The following is a 19,858-nucleotide window of genomic DNA, read 5'->3' on the forward strand; positions in this document are numbered from 1 at the left end:
TATTCTTTATCCTAAAGGTTTAATAAAAGTTAGTATATATAAACTATAATAGGGAAAAAAGAACCTTATATATTAATAGTAAAAGCTAGGAGAAAAGCGTAGTTGTAGGCGTTACTTATTAAGATATAAAGCTAGGTTATACTATTCTAGTCCTATTAAACCCTAAGGGAACTAATAACTAAAGGCTAAGGTCTAAGCTAAGCTATTATAATATATAAAAAAGATCTATTATAAATTAGTAAAAGTTAATAATAATAAAAAGAAGAAGATATATATAAAGTAATAAATAATTAATAAGTTAAAAGAGAGAAAGAGAAGTTATTAATTAATTAATATATAAAAGAAAAATAGAGAAGAAGAAGTAGTAAGGTTACTATACTAGTAAAGTTTTATATATTATTTATTATTATTAAAAAAGTATAAAAAAGAAAAAAGAAAAAAAGAAAAAGAAAGTAAAAGGTAAAAGGTATTTATATAAGAGAAGTTAAGGCTACTAATTATATAAAAGAAAGAAAGGTATATAAATATAAAGCAAAAGAAAAAGTAAAGGTAAAGTAAAAACTTATTATATAAGTAAGTAACTATTTAGAAATAACTAAACAAAGAAGTATATATAAAAGAATAGATTTAATTAGCTTAGTAAGTATTACCTTATATTTACTCTTAGAAAAGATATATTTAAAGTTTATTTTTATTTAAATAACTTTATATATAACAGTAGGCTACTAAAAGTAAAGTTATTATAAGAACTAATTAAAACTATTTAATTAGTTAATATAAGAGTATATATAATTATAAAAGAAGAAAGGTAAGTGTTAGAATATTAATACTAATAATTATATAACACCTAGTTAGTTAACTATAAATAGTTTATAATTTAAGGTTAAAGGGCATAGACTAGTTATTTAGCCCTTAGTTATATTAAGAGGGGATTATACTTTTAGTTAGCTAGAATGACTTAAGTTATACTTAAGTAGTATATAACTGCTTTGTACGACAACAGTAGAGTAGACCTGTTTAGTCACCTAATAAGAAGTTAATTCACCCCTACTTTTTACCAAGTACATGCATGTACGAAGCCCATTCAACAATAATTGATCTCAACCATGGTTATTGAAAAAGAGCCACAGTGGCATCGCAAACCAGACCTCGTTTGGTGGAGCAAGTAAGCATAACTAGAAACAGAGCGCTGGGGGTACTGCTTCTCATGTTCCGCACTCAACCATTGGGCCCCGTCCTGGGCCGTGGTGATAGAAACCGTCAAGGCATATATTGAGGTGTCACGGGAGCTGGAGTTTCAAGAAGCTGCCGAAAGTGCTGAATCCACGACCGCCATGCTATGTTGATGGCAGGAGCATGGCCGGCCTGGATTGCAACATGCGACTATGAGATCGAGAGAAGACCTCCTCCGACTGCATCTCGCAAAGTAGTGTTCCCGCGCTCGACACCATTACAATACGAAGATGGAACGACCAAGATCCGTCAAAACCCCCGCGGCACCCATGACTTCTCCAGGGCCGGGAAGGACGTTCCGGTACAACGGTGCCGACCACGTTTCTGCGGGCGCTCAGCCCTGGGGCAACACGCCAATTACCTAATGAAAGGGGCCCTCCCCTCTCTTTTACGTTCGCCTCCTTCCCCTCTTGGGTCGGCCTCGTGATCGGATTGCACCATCAAAAGTCTGGGGAACTCAGCTGCCTACGAGAAAAGGGGTTGAAATGCGGGGTAGATAGGGGAGGGGGTGGGCGTTTGGGGAAGAGGCTCCAGGGTCATCATACGGAACCACAGTCGGCTAGGTCCGAGGTGGAGGAAGACGGCGGTCTCCTTCAGATGTGTAGTTAAGTCAAGGTGGTGTCGGCGTTGTGGCTGGATTCTTCGGGGCGCCTCGGGGACGCGCTTCACATTGCCCTGAGGAGAGGAGGAGATCGTGCCTAGCGAAGGAGCACTTCAGCGATGAGCTGTTTATATTTATTCAATGGCTATGCGGATGATGGCTTCGTGCAGCCCGCGCCGACTCTGCTTGCTTCGTCGGCTGCTGTGGCCATGGGACAAAGAAGGCATGTAAGTAAGTGGCCGTCGGGACTCGAGGACAGTCCCTGGAGTCGCTGGCTGCTGCCGCCCGCATCGTTCCCTTCTCTCGGTAATTTATATGTCACTCAGTGTCTCGGGGTTACCTCGATCGATGATCAGGTGGGCATACCAGGATAGTGGGTATCTAACTGTCCGAGCTGGACGAGATGCCGAGATGCGACAGTTAGTTTGTCGTGAAGCGAAGCAAGCCGACGAACGGCCGGCTGGCAAACAGGTACGTTTGCCCACCCCCTCTCCCCCATGGGTCGAGCGGCAATTCATTTTATTCTGTTTTGAGCGAGAGCGTCAAGCATGCCGGTGCGTGTTTGTTTGAGTCGTCGTATGGTCTCAAACCTGCAACGGATTCGTGGCATCAGACACGGGGCGCGAGGTCCGGTGACCATCGTGGACGCGGCAAGCATATTTCCATTACCCCCAGGAAACTGATGAGTGGTCGACGCCTCGGGGGGTGGAGGTCGGACTCTTGACGTCGTCGGGGGCCGGGCCAAGCTGTTGGTCCTAGCAGGGGTGGGTGCCCCCTCTTCAGAGGAGCCGCCACCCCTAGCTAGATGACGAGAGCAAACATCGGCTTCGCAAGTAAAAAAAAATCTGCTTGCCAGCAGCCAGCATGCCAAACAGGCAACCTAAGGTGACTACGAAGGAACGAACAGCATCTTTTCGCAGGCGTTCCATCTTCAGCACGCTCCACGTTCCTTGCATTAGCCCCGTCTTCTCCAATCCTCCCCCCAGTTCCTGGCCGCCTCAAGGCTGACGCTACGGACGAAAGCGGCAATCGGTTAGCAAAGCTTTACCCCATCGATTGCTCCAAGATGGCGTCTTTTTTTTCTTCTTTCTAATTCCCTCGCTAGGCGGCGCGAATCCAGCAATTCTTGTTTGTTCGAAGGAGGGGGAGGTCCGCGTGATTGCAAAAACTCGTTCGCGCCCCTGAAGGGCCGGTGTGTCACGCGGACCACCAGAGGGTAAGGAACGAACAAGTGTGTGTGTGGGAAGGAGAATGAAAGAAAAGACGAGTGATGAGAAGAGTGGTGGAAGGTTAGCGAGGTGTTAGAACTGTTTGCTGCCCACGCTTGGAGGTGGCCAAGTCGTTGCTTTTTTGCTGCTCTTATCACGAAAAACAAAGTGCGGTACTATACTTCCATCGACATGATTGCTTATTGCCGATAAGGGCAGTTTGCCATGTCCAGTACCGGTAACACTACTTGCTCGGAGCAATAATGGCAGCACCATGAGTCGACAGGCAGACGTCACAACATATGCAGCCTGCCTCCGAAATGGATCCCGTCTCACACACATCAAGGGCATGCTGCAGGGAAGGGGGAAGAAAAAAGAATACTGTCTACATCACATCATCACGACTCTGAGCAAAAAAAAAAAAAAAAAAAAAAAAAAAAGCGCTCTCGCCTCCACCGCGTAAACTCCTAGCAAACCAAGCTAATCCATGGACTACCTAGCTCCGCTCCCGTCGTTTCGGGGCCTTGAGGAACCATGCTAATTTTTTCTTCTCTCTCTCTCTCTGCGACCAAGATCTGGCTACGCCTCCAGTTTTTTTTTTTTCTTTTCTTCCCGTTCGAACCGGAAGCCCAAAAACTTTTCCTAGAGTGGGCTTCTGGGGGGGTTTTTCCCTTTCCTTTTCTTCTGGTCCCGACTAGCGCTAAAAAGAGTCAGAGGGGGGAAAAAAATCAAAGCCCTGCGTACTGGTGTGAACGTAGACTACGTACCCTTTGTCCCTCAAGTGAGAGGAAGATCTGGTTTCCATTTCATACGCGCCGCTTTGCGAGTGCAACGCCGTCGTTCAGCCATGGGGGGGCATGGGGGAGGAAACCTTTTGCATGTCAGGAGGACACTGCAAAGGCCTGTTCGTTTCTGTCTTGTTGCTCTGCCCATCCACTTGGCGAGAGACTAACACCTCCTCTCCACTACCACCACTCACACACCCTATGCCTCTCTCCCCAGGGCATTGCCTATAATAACCTTGGCCTCCTCTCACTTGTGTCTCACGAGGATCCCCTTCTCATCATTGACACATCCAAGACACCCAAGGCACCCCTATACACCTGTCACGTCCTGTGAGTTCAGACGACATTTGTGGTCGACATATCACTTACACCCCGCCCAACATCACCACCACTACCTTTGCCTTACACCTCAAACTCGGCCACCAATACACAAAACCACAAAAATGCCTTCCCAGATCCTCATCACCGAGCCTCACCCAACCGTGGCACCAAACACTTACACCTACTCTGGCCGCGGTGGCGCAGGCAACATCTTCCGGGCCCCCGTGACGACCCCCGCCGCCGGCATCACCACGCCACTCCAGCCTGCTTCCGTCAACGGGCCCCGCCGCTTCTACTCGGGCATCGGCGGCGCGGGCAACCGTCACACGGCGCAAGAGCAAGCCGTCCGCACTTTCGAGGAGGACTTCAAGCGCCAGGAGGTCCGCGACCGCACCGCCACCGGCCATGTTGGCATCGGCGGCGCCGGCAACGTCATGCGCAAGGGCTCTGACGCCTCCTCCGTCCTCAGCAGCGAGTCCTCGACCTCGGAGGTCTCCTCGCTCAAGTCTCTCAAGAAGCGCGGCGGCAGCGTCTGGCGCCGTGTCACCTCCAGGCACAACTGAGTGCCTCTTCGGGATGACCGGTCGTACAGACACACAAACACAGACACACACAAACGCATCTTGTACAGATTTCTTCAGCACTACTTCATTATCGCAAACCTGCTTAAAGGAAAGGCACGGAGTTACATGGGAACCAAAACAAAAGGAGAAACAAGCACGGGTCGGGATTTCACATCGACCAATGGGAACAATTCATCGGCGAGCCGGCCACAGCGGGCTGGGGAGAGTAGAAGCGAGAGACAGGGTTGTCTCAGAGCAAAACAAACGACTAGCGGTTCTCGGGAAACTCTGGTAGATTCCAGACGGCTTTTCTTCTTCTTTCATCTGCAGTATTTGGGACTCGCGGAGCGAAGGGATGGGAAACAACAACAAGGGAGCATGGTGGAAAGTTATGGGCGTCTGTTTCTGATGAACGTGATATGCTAGCGAGCGAGCGGACACAATACCCCCAGATATCTGGTTGTTTAGCAAAAGTTTGATCAGAGATAACGTCTCTTGAATATCATATGTTTCAAAATTTCATCCTTGTTGTACCACCTATTGAACGATATTGTATGCATTCGTGGATTTCGCATCCACTTTCCCAGCACACGGCGCACAACCGAGGGTTTAAGCGGCTATGGCAGTAGCCATATCTGGCTTGGCACTTGGTGATGAAGCAGCATGCATGATTCACTACTGTGACGCCAAGCGTGTTCTTGCATGCAAATCGAACGCAGTATCGGGTTCCCAGAGGATTCGCAGGGAGAGGGGACTGTGCATCTTGTCGCTGAACCCCATCTTTGTATATGGTTTGTTTGTGCTGGGCTCTGATCTGGGAAGAAAACGTGGGCTGTGGGGGGGGTGTGGTCTACGTTCACCACCCACTTGACCAGATCTAGACAAACGAGATGAACCAGTTACACACTCTGCCAAGAAGCAACAAAAGCCTCCCGCGAGTCGAAAGATTACTGATACGATGACTAGACCATGGTGAACGGGGAGAGGCCTGCTGCGTCTTTGCCTAGACCACCCCCCCCCCCCCCCCCCCTCGCCTCGAGTGGACTGCGCAGCAAGGAGGTCGTCGTTCTCCAACCGGGGAGCCCTTCTTTCCCCTGTGCAGAATCTTTGGCCTCGAAGGCGACCCCTAAGCGACCGGAAGGCCGTTTGCTTCGATCCGGATCGGAGCTGTCGCTCGCATGTTCACCCCGTGGCCGATAACTGATATAAAACCATGTAGGGAGGGCTACGAGGGGGCTGGCAGACTTGCGATAAGCGACAAAGCAAACAGGGGAGCCCGGGGGGGGGGGATATTCTGTAGGCGCCCGCGTCGTGTGGCAAACAGATAAGGTTGCGTCTGGTACCGGTACTAGAATGGTTGCGAGGCCAAGGGAAAAAAGAAATGTTCTGATGCAAACGAATAACAACCCCATGCCCCCGTGGCATCCTCGGCAGAGCCCATGGTGAAGCAAGCGCCCAGGCCCAAATACCCTTGACCACTCCAGGTATCCCTCGTGGCCTAGACGATTTCATACCAAGACACACGTGTCAACGAGACAACAGATTCGGGTATCATTCTCAACTTTCTAGCTGACGCATTACCTCAATCAACATCGCTGCCTTTGCCTACAACGCCGGTTATGCGAAGGCCGTTTGTTATCGGGGGTAATCTCAGATCTAGCCAGTCCAACCCCCAAGCCCCCCTTTCCCTCTTATAACTCATCACGTCTAAGCTTCATGGGTGTTCATCATCCGTCTAACCCCCTTTGTCACTGCCGCAAAGGCTGACGAATTACGGCCCTAGATGTATCAACGGGAACACGCCAGGGGAAACGTCACTTTGAAATAGCTTCGTCCATACAATCGGAAACGAGACCACGTTTCACGTAAGCTTAGTGTGGATGATCTCCGGGTTCTCGTGCCAGTCGTCGATGCTCACCCACATCTGTATCAAAGTCAGCGCCTTCAATTCCCGTGCTCACGAGGCGTGCCGGGAAACTGACCTTGCGGAAGGTGCTGAGACCAGCCAAGATACTTCCTCCAATCCACGTCGAGTACTTGCGCTCGGGAGGCGCGAAAATCTTTATCCTCATGTCCTTGACGGCCAGCCGCTGCAGCTCCGTCAGTAGTCGGTCACCGAAGCCCCTCGTCAGCGTGCTGCCGCCGGACAGCACGATGTTGCTGTACAACGACTTGCGCAGGTCGAGATCTGTCCGGTTGATGGCGTCGACGACGATCTGGTGCACGCCGGGGTACTCGAGGCCAATAATCTCGGGGTCGAATAGGATTTCCGGCGCCCTGAAACGTTCCGCGCCAATCTGCGATGGTCGTTAACCACTGTTTCCCATCCATATGAGGTGTCAGATCATGTATTTGCCTTGAGCTTGTGTCCGTCCGGAAGGACGTATTCCACACCCTTGGTAGGGTCCGTCCTGTTGGCCCACTCCTTTTCTTCTTTCCTCGGGTCGTGCGCCACATACGTGACGGACTCCTTAATGAGCCTCACGACCTCCTTCTCGGCGCTCGTGTGGAAAACGTAGCCGCTCTTGCGCAGCAGCATCTGCATATACTCCGTCACGTCACGACCGGCCACGTCTATCCGCCTTATGCTGCTCGGCATGGCGAAACCCTCGTACACCGGCACAGCGTGCGACACGCCGTCTCCCGAGTCGAGAACGATGCCCGTCGTTCGGCCGCTGGCGTATAATGACAGGACGGCCTGGATTGATGTGTACAGCGCGGGGACGTTGAAGGTCTCGAAGAGAATCTGGGCGGCGGTGTCGCGGTTGCTGCGAGGGTTGAGGGGCGGTTCGGTCAGGAGGACGGGATGCTGCAGATAGGTTAGTATCTAATGGAGCGTCCTGGGTGCGTTGCACCTCATAAAGCTATTGATGCCGGACCAACCTCTTCACTAAGCGTCTTAAGTCCCTCGCCGTACACGTATTCCCAGATCTTCTCCATATCGTCCCAGTCCGTGACGATGCCGTGCTCTAGCGGGTATCTGATCTTCAACAGACCCCTGAGCTCCGTTGCCGCCTTCTGCCCGATGAAGACCTCGCCTTCGAGCGCGCCGGCAAGCACTCTCAGGTGCTTGGGACGGCCGACAAACGAGGGAAAGTAGCACTTTGGCAAGTCGTCTCCTGCGAAACCGGCACGGATCGTGCCGGAGCCATTGTCCAGGACAATGGGCGCGTTGTGCAGAGAATCCGTCATGTTGATAGATGCATTCGAAGGCCACCAGTTCAGCTAGCCTTGGCCGTCTTTCTGGCTCGTCGTGCGTAGTACGGCGTGCTCGATCCTTTCGCGGCGGAAACCCCTTTGTTTCTTGGTCTGGCGGTGACGATAAGTGGGGGCGTTTCGTGCGCAGATGACCAGTGACACTCGAGAGCGGGCCTTCGTCGAGCTTGATCCTTATCGCTAGCAGCCAAGTGCTAGGTTTCGTCACAGTCGTGGCCGTCGTGATCGCCTAGGGATGCCGAGTGTTGTCGAGTGGTCAAAATTGGAGGACAGCTTCAACACGACGCGGTCTCAGTCCGGGGAGCTGCAGGGGCGCGAATGGCTAGGATGAAAGTGGAGTAGCGCGACTCAAGCTGTTGAGCACAGGCCACTCACAGGGCCCTGTAAGTCTTGTAAGTGAGGCAGGACACAATGTTATTCATACCAGAGAAAGACGAGGGTATCATAAGTGCAAAAGGCTGATCTCGCTCAGAAGTCGATTGGAAGAGGTTGAAACGAGAATATACGCAGTTATTCATATATGAACAAAGTAAATTATGCATGGTCCGTATGGACTTCTACTGATGATGTATTCAAGAAGCCAGCCGAACGCCGTGAGATGCTCAAGATATGTACATGTATCTCCGTAATGTAAATCGAATTTTCAATTCCAGCTTCCAACTCCTGTTTCGTTGCTAATCGTTCCTTGCTGAGGAACAACAATAAGGAAAGACGGCTCAAATGCGGCCGTCAAAGGTCTTGTAGCTGACATAGGGCCAACCAAGGATGGCTAAAGCTGTGGGGAAGAAGCTATACGATAGTGTCAGTCGTTTTCGTCTGGGCAGCCTGCACGGCTGTTGCTGTCGCTTACAGTGCTGCAGTGCCAAGACGCTTCTTAATCATAGCGCCGTAGAAGGGCTTTGCGTGAACACCACTCTGTGACATCCTCTGGAAGGGGTGTGGCTCAAAGGACCGAGCGACTTGGCGCATGTTGTGGAGGAGAGTGAATTGTCTGCGCTGGACAGCGAAACGGACGGCGTTGCGAGCGGCGACAGCGGGAGACATATTGAGTGATGATTGGAGAAGTGGGGATTGTGTGTGTGTATGTGTAAAAGTCAAGTGAGGACCCTTTTGGTTGATTGAGGAGAGTGAGGCGGTTGTGTATATACACTCGTACGAAAGATGTAGTGGAGAGTTGGGTTGACGGTTGAGTTGAAAAACTATGTTGTTGATGTGTGATGATGAGATGGAAACAGGAGCACAACAGACGGGATCCTCCTTCGGATCTTATACCAAGGAGAAAAGGACTTCCAGCCACGTACATACGGGATCTGTGAATCTTGACAAACAACATCGGAATTCCCAACGGCGAACGCCTATTGTGGGCAGATGGGCGGGCAACTTTACCCGTAAGATTGTCGTACCTGGGCAGGAAACGAACGAGGCTTCCTATCTAGGCAGGGGAAAGATCATGCCATCCCATCTTCCAGATGGATCCTCCTAAGAAAGGAAAAAAAAAGTAAGGGTCAAGGTTTCTTCTTCTTCTCCTTTCTGCAGCAGTGCGAATGAATGGAATATCCTGCCCAATAGGCGCCAGCCGCGGGTGTACAAGCGCAGCGCGAAATTGGGGACCGTGGCCGCAAATCCCCGGATTACAGGTGCTGGATTTCTGTACAAGGAATAACAGTCGAACGGGCGATCGTGCGTTTCCAGGCAATATTCTGACGACTGTTAACACAAATGGGGTGATGTGGTCTGACGGGGGCCACCGACGCAAGACGCTGATTGGGTGCGCCTAGGGGCCTATATACCTGGCGAATGAAGGGATTGTTACTGCTGACCATCTCAGCCAGCTATCAGCCCATGGGCTCCGACCGGCTGGGTACGCCGGCAAGGGCGAATCCCGGGGAATGGTCGACAGATGACAGCCTTGCAAACCCCGAAGAAGATGAGATGACATTGTCGAGCTGCATTCTTCTGACCTGGAGAGAAACCCTGTGAGTTTGACAGGGCGACTGTGCAGTGCATTGGTGCAGATACGTACATCATATTCCAGTGGTTGACCCCCACGAGAGGGTACTAAGAAGCTGATTGGTCCAAGGAATCTGGGGATTCTTATCGAACAAGCGTTTTTCTTATCGTCATGTGACCTAGGCGAATACCTGCGTGCCAGTTCAGACGCGCCGATCCGGAATTTTACCTGGGCCGTGACCTTCCGGGTGTCCGCCGTCACGAAATTAACCCGTATCCTCCCTCGACCAAGCAGCCTTGGAGATTGAGTCCGAACCCGTCCGAAATCGACTCATCCCACCATGCCACTGGTTGACCCCGTGACGATGTCGAAGCCATCATCAAAGGCCGCTTCCGACGCGGGCAAGCCGAAAGACGGACTGCATCCCGTCTACGCCCTAACGAGCCCTACCGCGCAGGTCGTCCGACACGTCCAGCCGGTGCTTCTCTCCGGCCTCTTCTTCGCGCAGTTCGGCTCATTGGTGGCCGATCCCGTACCAGCTCTGTACAGCTCCCTCCCGATTGTCGCTGCGATCCAAGTCGTCTACGCCTTTTTCAGTCTTCCCGCAGCTGGTTCGCAAAGCGCGAAGCCCTCAAGGAAGCCTCGGCTGGGTGAGAAGAAGAAGGTTGAGAGCACGGGACCGAACCCCTTTATCGTGAGTTGTTCTACAACTTAACAGGGGGAAGCTTCCTTCTAACCATTAACATCCAGGCTATATTCCTATCTTTCCTCCTTGCCGTCCTCGTCACGCCTGCCATCCACCTTGTTCTTATTCTCTTCGGCGCCCCTTTTCTGACGCATGTCCCTCACACGCTTCTCTGCTCCGCCAACGTCGCTATTCTTTCGTTGTTCCCCCTCTTCTACGTTCATGGAGTCGAAGCGAATACGTGGGTAGCTCTTGCTAGCGCGGCTGCGCCATTGGACGAGGCATACGGCGGTCTGGTGGGGGGCGTACTGGGTGCGTGGCTCGGCGCAGTCCCTATTCCTCTGGATTGGGACCGCGAATGGCAGAAGTGGCCTGTCACAATCCTATGTGGTCTCTACGCCGGCTACATTCTCGGCAAGACGATTGGCGGCACGTTAGCGTTTGGAAAAAAGATGGCCGTCTTCTCAGAAGATGATGAGTAAGTTACTCGGGCATGCCTGGTAGAAACCAAAGCCAAAATATCATCAAAAAGCAACTGTGAGCGAGTGCGGAAGCCTGATTCCGTATCGGATCCCAATCACTGGGCGCATATTCGCCCGCGCCGCTTCTAGTCGACCTCGACAGGTCATGCGTGCCATGTCTTAGACTCCAGCCAGGACTGGAGGAAATACAAGCTCACGTCATGCCTAAACGACCTAGAATGCTCTCCAACGGAGCTAGTGTGAGGTTAACCACACTTGGCTTTCGTGTAATAATCTGTAAAATAGCAAGCAGCCGATTGTCAATCGCTTGGCCAAAACAAGAAGCAAACATCATCAAGACGTGACCTCAGATCTGGACAAGGGTGCGAAATGCGGCGACGACGGCATTATTGCCTCCTTGAGCCTTTACCACGTATAGTCGTGGCATTCAATCAGAGCTTAGCGGCTCAGAATCCTGCCATCCGGCCTGGTATACTACACCACACAACTCCAGCCATAGCACTAGCCTTGTCAGTCCGGCCCAGCCCAGCCCAGCCCTACCAAACCTACGACATGGACGTCGCCAAGGGTCCGAGGGCTATCGTCGTCCGTGGGCCCCGTCACAAAAGCGGAGACAGGCCGCCACCGGGGGTAGGAAATAACCAGCACACCTTACTACGGTGTCAGGCCAAAGTTTAACCCCCTAGGCAAGTACCTATGGGGCAGCCCATACCCACTTAACCAGCCAATCAGAGGTCCCATATCCATCCAACTAATCCACCTATTGCCAGCAGCACTTTTTCCGTAAGGCAGTGATTGAGGCCAATGGGTTACATATCAAGTATTGACTTTGCCCATAGAAATTAATCAATTTGGATGCGTTGCGCTTATGTCAGCCATTTTCACCCCCTTGCCAGCCATCTGTCTGAGCCCCTGTCGTGGGGCAATACCTGACTATCCGGTTAAATATACCCATCACACGTAGTAATCTAGATTCAATGCAGGCCAGGCTACAATAAGCAATTGACTGGGAGGGAAACCGTACTCAATGATAGAGAAAACAGCCTTACGTTGAATTTGATTTATTTGTATGATAGTATTTGTCCAATAAACGTTGAACTGTTTGTTGATACACTGCTAATTTTTGAGTCAGTGGTATGAGAACTAGAGTGCGCCAGTTTTTGTTTTTTCCTTGCCCCGGGTGGCCGCGTCTCCGTCCCAGCCTTGCTCGATGCCGAACCGACTTGGCTTTCTTGCCGCCGGGCATGACCAGGCCCCTTGCGTCATAAGTCACAGGGACCTTGGTATCATTGGTGAGACAAGCACTGGCAGGTTTTCGAGCGAGGGAGTTAGTGCAGCACTCGGATGGAGAAGAAGTCACGACGAAGGGAAAGGAATTCTTCAGGGTGGGGTATGTCGCTACTCGTTCACTTTGGTAACCATGTCGTGCGTTTCCTCTCCATAGCAGCCAGCGCAGACGGACCGATATCCGCTGTAGAAAGAGTGGCATCAACCTTGGATTGGATGCGAACCTCGGACGTCCAGGATTGGAAATGTGGCTGAGTCAATACTTCTGCGCCATACTACGCAGGAGATCAGCTCACCGAGTGTGGCGTGTGTGGCTCATCACCTGCAGGTCAATGGAGACCTGGGAAGTCCCCTGACTGCTTCTCGCCATTTTGTGTGGATGACGGTGCGTGGAGTGATGAGTAAGAGGGACAGTCAGAAAACGTAGTGCTCGTACTAAGAGACGACGCTAGCAAGGGATAGACTGATGACGTAGCGCTTCGCAAAACAAAAAAGAGAGTTTACGCATACTCAAGTGCTAAGGTACGTGGGGTAAAGCAAGCATGGTTGGATGCACTGACAGCCTCGGAGAACGCTTTTCTGGAGGCAGCCCGGACTGGCCGTGCTGGGTCTCAGTCCCAATGACGGCAGGAAAGGCTGGGCAGAGGGGTGGGAAGGACGCGCAATGAGATTCGATCTACCTAGTAGATCAGAAGAGAGGATTCAATGAGAGCGCACAAGCAAGCGATGCAACCAAGAATGCAGTCGGCTGTGATGGGGCGTGTTGCAAAACCGAAAATGGGCTTTCGTCGACGCTATTCGAGGAAACCCGGCAGCGAGCATGAAGGCGACCAGGCATAAGATAGCAGAGGCATGACGACGGAAGGCAGGAAGTGCCCAGTACGGCAATACGTCTTAAAGGCGTACTACAGCTCCGCTGGGGTCCATGTTTTACTCCAAAGACTTGCACAGAACGGATGCCAGAAGGGATAGCAAGGTCATGGCTTGGAAAAGTGGGCGGAGGGATATAGTGGTGTGGCTCATACGCAACGCACGGCCCAGAGGCCATCCCATCTTACCCACCTCCAAGACACTCCAGTGCATGTACTCCGTAGCTACGTACACTACACTGTCGAATGTCCCTTACTCCTGCCGCAGCAAACCGGGAATGGGTCAATGACGCATGTACCAACTCATATCACGCCCCCCAAGCCTTTGCGGCGACCGGCCGGGACGCATGTTCGTTGGCCCGTCTTGGGATGCGCTTGGGGTGCTGGGGTGCTTGGGTGCTTGGGTTTGCTTTCCAGACCTCTCTGGCCTACCACCCGAGACTGGCTTGTTCCTTGTCAGACGTAAGGTAGAACGAGAAGGGGGCCCCATGCAGTCCACATCACATCACTGTGAGCTCGACCTTGCCTTTTTCTGTTCTGCGTCGGGTCGTGGCTTCCCCCCGTTGCCAGTGTTGCTCCCTGATCCTTCTATTTAAGCATCTCGTCCCCAGCCCACTTACTATTCTCTTCTCCCCTTGCCATCAACGAACCTACAACCGTCACACATCGGATTTTCGAGATATCTTCACGAACCACTACTCACAAACAACCAAACACCTCTTAGAAAGATCTACAAACCTCATTCAAGATGCCTTTCACCGCCTCCGACATCTGCAAGATCATCCTTGCCGTTATCCTGCCTCCCGTTGGTGTTTTCCTGGAGCGTGGCTGCGGCGCTGACTTCTTCATCAACATCCTATTGACCATCCTTGGTAAGTTTCGTTCCTTTCAATCGCCATGACTTCATAACTAACACACTCAGGTTACCTGCCTGGTATTATCCACGCCCTGTACATCATTCTGAAATATTAAGCGCCTCGTCGCTGAAAGCGCCCAACCGTATCCGTCTACAAGGACATGACGATTAGCAAGCGAAGCGACATGCCCTCGATCTTCCTCAGGATGTGTTATCCAGCTTCTGCAGAGTCGGTGTAGCGCCGTGCAACCGGTTGCCGGGCATTCCGGCGACCTTGGCTACCGCATCATCCGGCAACAATTGCGCGTTCCTCTTCCGACGATGACAGGGAGCCCCGGTCGTTATGCAGGGATGACCATCTCTTCCTCGACCACCTCAATTGTTTATATGACAATGACGCACAGCAACGGCCTTCTTTCCTTTTCCTGGCGGTTCTCCTCACGGCTTTTTCTTTCTCACACTGTTGCGGTATGCGATTTTTCGAAACGTTTTCGTTTTGGACAATCATCCAAGAACAGTAGGAGGGATGGGAGACTTGCGCCGTGTACAGCACGCTTAATTCGATACCCGACATATCCATCTCTATTTACAACTCTTACTTTTTGTTTTGATGATTATCCATTTGGTGAAACTGGCGAGATCTACGTGATATGCGCCGTAGAGCATGTTGCTCATGGCTCAGGAAGTTGTTCAATGCTCCACTGTGATTGCTGGCGCTTTGTGTGATGTCATGTTTCTAGCATACAAACGCTGAAGCTTGGGCTAAAATTGGGTTGTTAGCTAGCATTGAAGCACCCGACTTAGCAACGCTACTAGAGCTTAATTTCTCACTATGTCTGTACTGGGTGTGCCCGGGCAATCAACTCTTTTGAGAAATAACCCTGGTAGATTTCCCCCACCACCACCATATGTCTAGGATCTAGCCAATGATGCCTATCTGCACACGCCTCTGTCATCTGCCCTGCTCCATTCCACTTTCTGAGGCAGGGTACTTGACGTGGCAGCACCGTAAACCAAAAAAGATAACCGGGATCCGAGAGACGCGTACGCAAGCTTGGCATGACGGCCCCCATTTAGCCTGGCTCGTAGATGCTGCTGAAGCGCAGCGCCTTTCCACAGATTAAACTCCAAGCTATCTAGACGCCGATCGTTCCTTGGTACTCCGTAAGAGCATCGCGTGTATGAAAATCTCATTATACCAGCCAGATCCACTACCCAGCCGCAATGATATGCTCTCGCGAAAAAGCGCTGAGCAGCTCATTCTCGCACGAGGGCTGAGGTTTTGGTTTTGCTGGTGTTTTTCTATATCTCTTCTTCTTTTAATCTGGGGTTCGAGGCCTAACCCTTGTGTGGCCCTGTTTTCAGCCCCGTGACGATATCGCCTTGCTGGGTATCATGGGCAAAAGAGGGGGGCTTCCCGAAGTATCCGTACCGCCACCAACTCTATGGAGCTTGTTTTGCGATTTGCGATGAACTCTTCTTTGTTTTAGGGAGGGGCGGTGCATGGTCACTGGGTCTCATTGACTATGCGAGCAGAGGTGAAAATGAGCACACTGCCACCGGCCAATCCGGGGCTATCCGCGCGCTTCCGCGTTCAAGCTCGTCCGACCTTGAACGATAGGACCTGATGAGATGTTAGCTACCTAACCTTTCGCGTGATGCAGAGCTGGGGGAGGAGGGGAGGGGGGCAAGGGAGGGGGGTGCGAGCGCTTACGTCGTTCTTCCCAACCGCAACGAGGTCGTCTTCCGCGACTCTCTGGCCTCCTGCGCCCTCAATATACGCTATGGGCGCGTCGCCCATGACCTTGCGTGCCGCCTCGCCCACTGTCGTGCCCTTCTTGACGAGCACACAGTCGCGGAAGACGAAACGGGAATCGGTGGCGCCGGAGGAGAAGGAGGTCGTGTTGCGCACCGGGAAGATGGGAACGAGGCCCAGGATTTCGGCTGCCTTGGAGAGTACCTGCACGACGCCCGTCGACCCGAACCGGTAGAGCACCATGTCCTTGAGGTTCTCTATCCGGTTGCGGTTCTTCTCGTCGAGCTCCTTGAGCCCGCCGCCTGTCGGGTCGCCCTGCTCGATAAGGTCCTCCCTCGTGTCGACGAACTCGCTGCCCTCCGTGTACTTGATGTAGCCCTGCTTGGCCATCTTGCGCAGGAAGATCTCCGAGATGGCAGAGCACAGCACAATGGTGTTGGGGTCCTGCATCTTGGCGATCTTGGAGATGTTCTTGTCGGCGTCCGGGTGGTCGATCTTGTTGAGCGCGATGACGGTCGGGAACTTCTCGTCCGTGAAGGCGTTGACGACGCGGTCGATGGTCTCGGCGTCCCAGTCCTCGAGCGGCTCCTTGATACCCAACCGGTCCAGCGCGCGCGCCACGACGTTGGACGTGCTGCCGTATCCCGAGAACTGGCCCTGCAGCGTGTCGACGGCCGTCGCCTTGATGGCCATGTGCCGCCGCCGGATCGAACCCCATTTCTCCATGAGGTTGCCGCGAATCCACGCCACGATCTCGCCGCGAAGCCAGGCGATGTCGACCGAGGGGTCATAGCCGCGCGTCTCCTTGCCCTCGGCGTCGACGGTGCCCGAGGCGTCCACCACGTGTATCAGCGCATCGGCGTGACGCAGGTCGTCGAGGAATTTATTGCCCAAGCCTTTGCCCTGGTGCGCGCCAGGTACGAGGCCGGCGACGTCGAGGAGCTCTATTGGCACTGAGCGCCGGCCGCCGACGCAGGCGCCGTAGTTGGGCCGGCAGCGGTCCGAGACGTTATAACGCGCACAGGCGCAATCTATTTGGAGATAGCCGATCGCTCGTTGGGGATCGATTGTGGTGAACCTAGATGCGCCGGGAGGGGTTAGTATACGTAGGAGTGCGGCCCCGTCACACGCCCATTCCGGAGCGGCGTCTGGAGGTTAGGCAAGGTGGACGGGAGTGGAAGGGTGGCAGGGCGTACGGGAAGTTTCCTGTTCACGGTATTCCATCAGCGACCAGGTCGGCGGGGTCGGGGGATTTTTCTTTTTTCTTTTTTTTCTTCTTTTTCTTCCTCGACTCTCGGTCGGGACGGGCTTTGGAGGTTTACGGACCAACTTTTGATGAGGCGTCTGTCAGACTGTTGAGCGTCGTGCTCTTGCCGGCCGACGGCTTGCCGACCAGACCGATGAGCGGATCTCGAGGCATCGTGTATCGGTATGCAGAGGGCGGCGGAAAAGGGAAGGGTTGGCAAATATGGCCTAACGATCGTTGCCTCTGAGCGGACTCGAAAGTCGTTCGAGGGGTAACGATTTTGCGGAAGGGAGCGCACATCCCGCCCTGCTGCTACGTCCCCGCTAATGCAATGAGGGGCTGTCCCCCGATAGCCCGGTGGTCCCAGTTATTCTGACAGGTGTGACGTAAGCAATTAGCCAGTGTCGGTTCACGCCTCAGCGTCGTTGAGCGTTAACTGGGAAGAGATTTATGTACGGAGTGCAGCTGCTGGCTGTGTCTCGTAGCTTGAACCGAGAGTACCGCCTGGCTGCCGAGAGGTGTTGTGGAGGGTTCAAACCCACAAGCTTAGGTCAGGACGTGCTATTCTCGCCCTCCGATCTTCGATCTTTGACCTCTGAGTACACCCATCCGGCATGATATTCCTATACCGCAGAGCTGGTGAGCACCCAATAAGGAATTAGGAGTAGTTCGAATAGGCTTACTCTAAATATGGCTTATACGCAGATCGATGAATGCGAAGGATGCAGCCTGCTGAATAAACAGCAAGACTATGTCTTGAGGTATCATTGAAAGCAGAGTCTCCGATGGTTCCTGTCTGTATGTTTTTACTGTGTTATGCTTCCCTGTCTAAGTCCTTGTTGAATGGTCTTTTGTATGTTACTCTTGGTGCCGATGTCATTACGCGGCAGGAACCCATTAATCCAAGCGAGTCAACGAATTTCGCAATTGCGCTGGATACAATAACGCGACATGGACAATTGTTTGCATATTTAAAACGGCATTCCCATGTTGTTCATTGTATCTGTGCTTCTGTCCTACGTTTCCCCACTTCCTGTGGTTCTGTTTTCACAGATTTCCCAACGCAACCTTCCCTTCAGAACTTCCTGTACTCGCCATCGACAAATGTGACGGTGGAGGGCAGGTCCTTCGCGCCCTCTGCAAGCTCCAGGTAGAACTTGCCGTTGGAATTGGCGTCGGGGACGTTGCCGATGCTGCTCCCATCCGCCTTCCTCTCGTCGGCGTAGAAGAATCTGTCATGGTTAGCTATTGCTTTCATTTTCAGGAATAGCAGCAAACGCCATGTAGAAACGGAGGGGATAGAGTTCGAGGAAACACAGATAAAAGGGAAAAACCTACCTCCAGCCCTTCGTGTCCTTGTACACCGCGTCGGCGAGCCCGACCCAAGACCAGGCCGCGTTCTTCCCGATCCCCAGGGTTACCAGCGCTGGCACTGGCAGCGGGGCGACGTTCAGCATGTTCCCCGTGTAGATGAAGCGCCCCTTGCGCCCCTCATCCGCATCCGCGTTCTCCGTCCACCCCTGGACGGCCTCGCCCGCGGCGACCCATGCGCCAGAGTTCATGAGCCGGAGGTCCGCTTCAACCTGCTCCACCGGCAGGCTGAACAGGTTCCCGGCGTCGGGCGGCGGCGTCAGCGTGGCGGCGTTGTAGACGACGACCCGCGGCGGCGCCCCGCCAAAGTGTCGCCTCGTCTGGGCGAAGGCGTCGCGGACCTGCGCGGGGTCCGCAAGGTCCGCGCGGATGCGGAGGTGGCCTGTCTCCGGGTCCGTCGAGGGGGACGGGGCGGGGAAGCCGCGGGCGACGAGGACGACTGAGTAGCCCGCCGCGGAGAAGTGGGCGGCGACGCCGGCGCCTATGTTCTTGCCGGCGCCGAGGATCAGGGCGATGGGCGCCATCTTTGTTCTCTGTGTATAAGTGATCGGAGAAGACTGGGTTGGAAGGAGTTTGGAAAGGTCTTTCTGAGCAGCGTGTATAATGAAGACTTTATGACGGTATTCAAGTAGGCAGTCAAAGGTGATGCGATGGTGTTCTGAAAAGGGGCAGTTCCATCTTCTGAGATCTGAGCTTTATATACCTCCTTTCCGGGTTCCGACCTCATTGACTCGATGCGAGCTGCCGTTCCCAAGAAACCGAGGTGGATTGATAATCATTCACTATGGCACGACATCTTCGCGTTTGCGAATTACCTACAGCGCGCATTACTAACACTTCCAAGTCAGGGGGGAAGACGCACGATAGCTGCAGGATGCAGGCTAGTGCCGCGCGGGACTTAAGTAATCACGCATGTCAGCCATTGGCTGATAAATCAAAACACCAAGCAAGCAGCCAGTGTCACTTCCTCCTGGGACACATTGTCTTGTCATGGTCACTGAACGATCGATTCAATCTTGGAGATGCAGGGCAAATGTTCCATTATCCATGACTACTATTACACTCACCTCTCTCCTTATGGTATCCTGCCTCTTGCGTCCTCCCAGCTGCCATGGGCAAAAAGAATAAAAACACGACGCAAGAATGCCAAGATGTGGTATCGACGAACGTCGCGCATTCCAAGCCAATATCCTTAGCCTCGGCCTTGACCAACGTGCTCAAATGAGGTTTTGCCGTTTCCTCCCCTCTCAAAAATATCGCTCAAACGCAAAGCCATCAATTGCTTCTCATGTCGTCGTTAGGTTGAGTGGTGAACCAAAATACTCTCTTCCCCGCTCTGCTCCCCTCTCCCCTCGACTATGTGCGACTTTTGCCGGTTTTTTGGTTTGTTGCCGCCCAGCAGATTCTTCTCTGCAACTCTATAGCAGA

The 19,858-nt window shown here is 52.6% G+C and overlaps 9 protein-coding genes across 9 annotated transcripts; 5 read left to right on the forward strand and 4 right to left on the reverse strand.

Annotated features, from left to right (window-relative positions):
• The first annotated feature begins 3,485 nt into the window (after positions 1-3,485).
• Positions 3,486-4,357, forward strand: LY79DRAFT_84222 (uncharacterized protein). Its single transcript, XM_060565156.1, has one exon. It carries the CDS (start codon positions 3,577-3,579, stop codon positions 4,159-4,161), a length of 585 nt encoding a protein of 194 aa, XP_060407736.1. The 5' UTR covers positions 3,486-3,576; the 3' UTR covers positions 4,162-4,357.
• Positions 4,271-4,711, forward strand: LY79DRAFT_528556 (uncharacterized protein; the record flags this gene model as incomplete). Its single annotated transcript, XM_060556040.1, has 1 exon — positions 4,271-4,711. One exon carries the CDS (start codon positions 4,271-4,273, stop codon positions 4,709-4,711), a length of 441 nt encoding a protein of 146 aa, XP_060407737.1.
• A 1,636-nt stretch (positions 4,712-6,347) lies between these two features.
• On the reverse strand, positions 6,348-8,100 carry LY79DRAFT_84276 (actin family). Its single transcript, XM_060565158.1, has 4 exons — positions 7,595-8,100; positions 7,068-7,520; positions 6,694-7,008; positions 6,348-6,635 (listed from the first exon to the last, which is right to left on the reverse strand). The coding sequence occupies exons 1-4, from the start codon at positions 7,901-7,903 to the stop codon at positions 6,573-6,575; spliced, it is 1,140 nt and encodes a 379-aa protein (XP_060407738.1). The 5' UTR covers positions 7,904-8,100; the 3' UTR covers positions 6,348-6,572.
• Positions 8,101-8,643: 543 nt separating this feature from the next.
• LY79DRAFT_594839 (uncharacterized protein) lies at positions 8,644-8,971 on the reverse strand (the record flags this gene model as incomplete). The annotated part of the gene is made up of 2 exons (XM_060561729.1): positions 8,644-8,716; positions 8,778-8,971. The coding sequence occupies 2 exons, from the start codon at positions 8,969-8,971 to the stop codon at positions 8,644-8,646; spliced, it is 267 nt and encodes an 88-aa protein (XP_060407739.1).
• Positions 8,972-10,087: 1,116 nt separating this feature from the next.
• On the forward strand, positions 10,088-11,230 carry LY79DRAFT_84258 (GPI biosynthesis protein family Pig-F). The gene is made up of 2 exons (XM_060565157.1): positions 10,088-10,572; positions 10,629-11,230. Exons 1-2 carry the CDS (start codon positions 10,219-10,221, stop codon positions 11,043-11,045), a joined length of 771 nt encoding a protein of 256 aa, XP_060407740.1. The 5' UTR covers positions 10,088-10,218; the 3' UTR covers positions 11,046-11,230.
• Positions 11,231-13,537: 2,307 nt separating this feature from the next.
• Positions 13,538-14,163, forward strand: LY79DRAFT_571728 (uncharacterized protein). Its single transcript, XM_060559278.1, has 2 exons — positions 13,538-14,073; positions 14,124-14,163. The coding sequence occupies exon 1, from the start codon at positions 13,549-13,551 to the stop codon at positions 13,795-13,797; it is 249 nt and encodes an 82-aa protein (XP_060407741.1). The 5' UTR covers positions 13,538-13,548; the 3' UTR covers positions 13,798-14,073; positions 14,124-14,163.
• On the forward strand, positions 13,950-14,173 carry LY79DRAFT_674604 (plasma membrane proteolipid 3; the record flags this gene model as incomplete). The annotated part of the gene is made up of 2 exons (XM_060564331.1): positions 13,950-14,073; positions 14,124-14,173. 2 exons carry the CDS (start codon positions 13,950-13,952, stop codon positions 14,171-14,173), a joined length of 174 nt encoding a protein of 57 aa, XP_060407742.1.
• Positions 14,174-15,651: 1,478 nt separating this feature from the next.
• On the reverse strand, positions 15,652-17,233 carry LY79DRAFT_528532 (P-loop containing nucleoside triphosphate hydrolase protein; the record flags this gene model as incomplete). The annotated part of the gene is made up of 3 exons (XM_060556036.1): positions 15,652-15,681; positions 15,772-16,891; positions 17,136-17,233. The coding sequence occupies 3 exons, from the start codon at positions 17,231-17,233 to the stop codon at positions 15,652-15,654; spliced, it is 1,248 nt and encodes a 415-aa protein (XP_060407743.1).
• Positions 17,234-18,134: 901 nt separating this feature from the next.
• LY79DRAFT_528543 (short-chain dehydrogenase/reductase SDR) lies at positions 18,135-18,954 on the reverse strand (the record flags this gene model as incomplete). The annotated part of the gene is made up of 2 exons (XM_060556038.1): positions 18,135-18,291; positions 18,398-18,954. 2 exons carry the CDS (start codon positions 18,952-18,954, stop codon positions 18,135-18,137), a joined length of 714 nt encoding a protein of 237 aa, XP_060407744.1.
• Positions 18,955-19,858: the final 904 nt, after the last annotated feature.

This window comes from Colletotrichum navitas, assembly GCF_030913465.1.
Source record: "Colletotrichum navitas strain CBS 125086 chromosome Unknown LY79scaffold_132, whole genome shotgun sequence".
Taxonomy (NCBI): Eukaryota; Fungi; Ascomycota; class Sordariomycetes; order Glomerellales; family Glomerellaceae; genus Colletotrichum; species Colletotrichum navitas.

Excerpts from the sequence above, each read along its gene's own strand:
- LY79DRAFT_84222 (XM_060565156.1), top strand. The coding sequence starts at position 3,577 with ATGCTAATTTTTTCTTCTCTCTCTCTCTCTGCGACCAAGATCTGGCTA.
- LY79DRAFT_84276 (XM_060565158.1), bottom strand. The coding sequence starts at position 7,903 with ATGACGGATTCTCTGCACAACGCGCCCATTGTCCTGGACAATGGCTCC. Across the intron at positions 7,009-7,067 it reads CGGACGGACACAAGCTCAAG|ATTGGCGCGGAACGTTTCAG; the intron begins GCAAATACATGA and ends CGACCATCGCAG. Across the intron at positions 6,636-6,693 it reads GTCTCAGCACCTTCCGCAAG|ATGTGGGTGAGCATCGACGA; the intron begins GTCAGTTTCCCG and ends ACTTTGATACAG.
- LY79DRAFT_571728 (XM_060559278.1), top strand. The coding sequence starts at position 13,549 with ATGTTCGTTGGCCCGTCTTGGGATGCGCTTGGGGTGCTGGGGTGCTTG.
- LY79DRAFT_84258 (XM_060565157.1), top strand. The coding sequence starts at position 10,219 with ATGCCACTGGTTGACCCCGTGACGATGTCGAAGCCATCATCAAAGGCC. Across the intron at positions 10,573-10,628 it reads CGGGACCGAACCCCTTTATC|GCTATATTCCTATCTTTCCT; the intron begins GTGAGTTGTTCT and ends ATTAACATCCAG.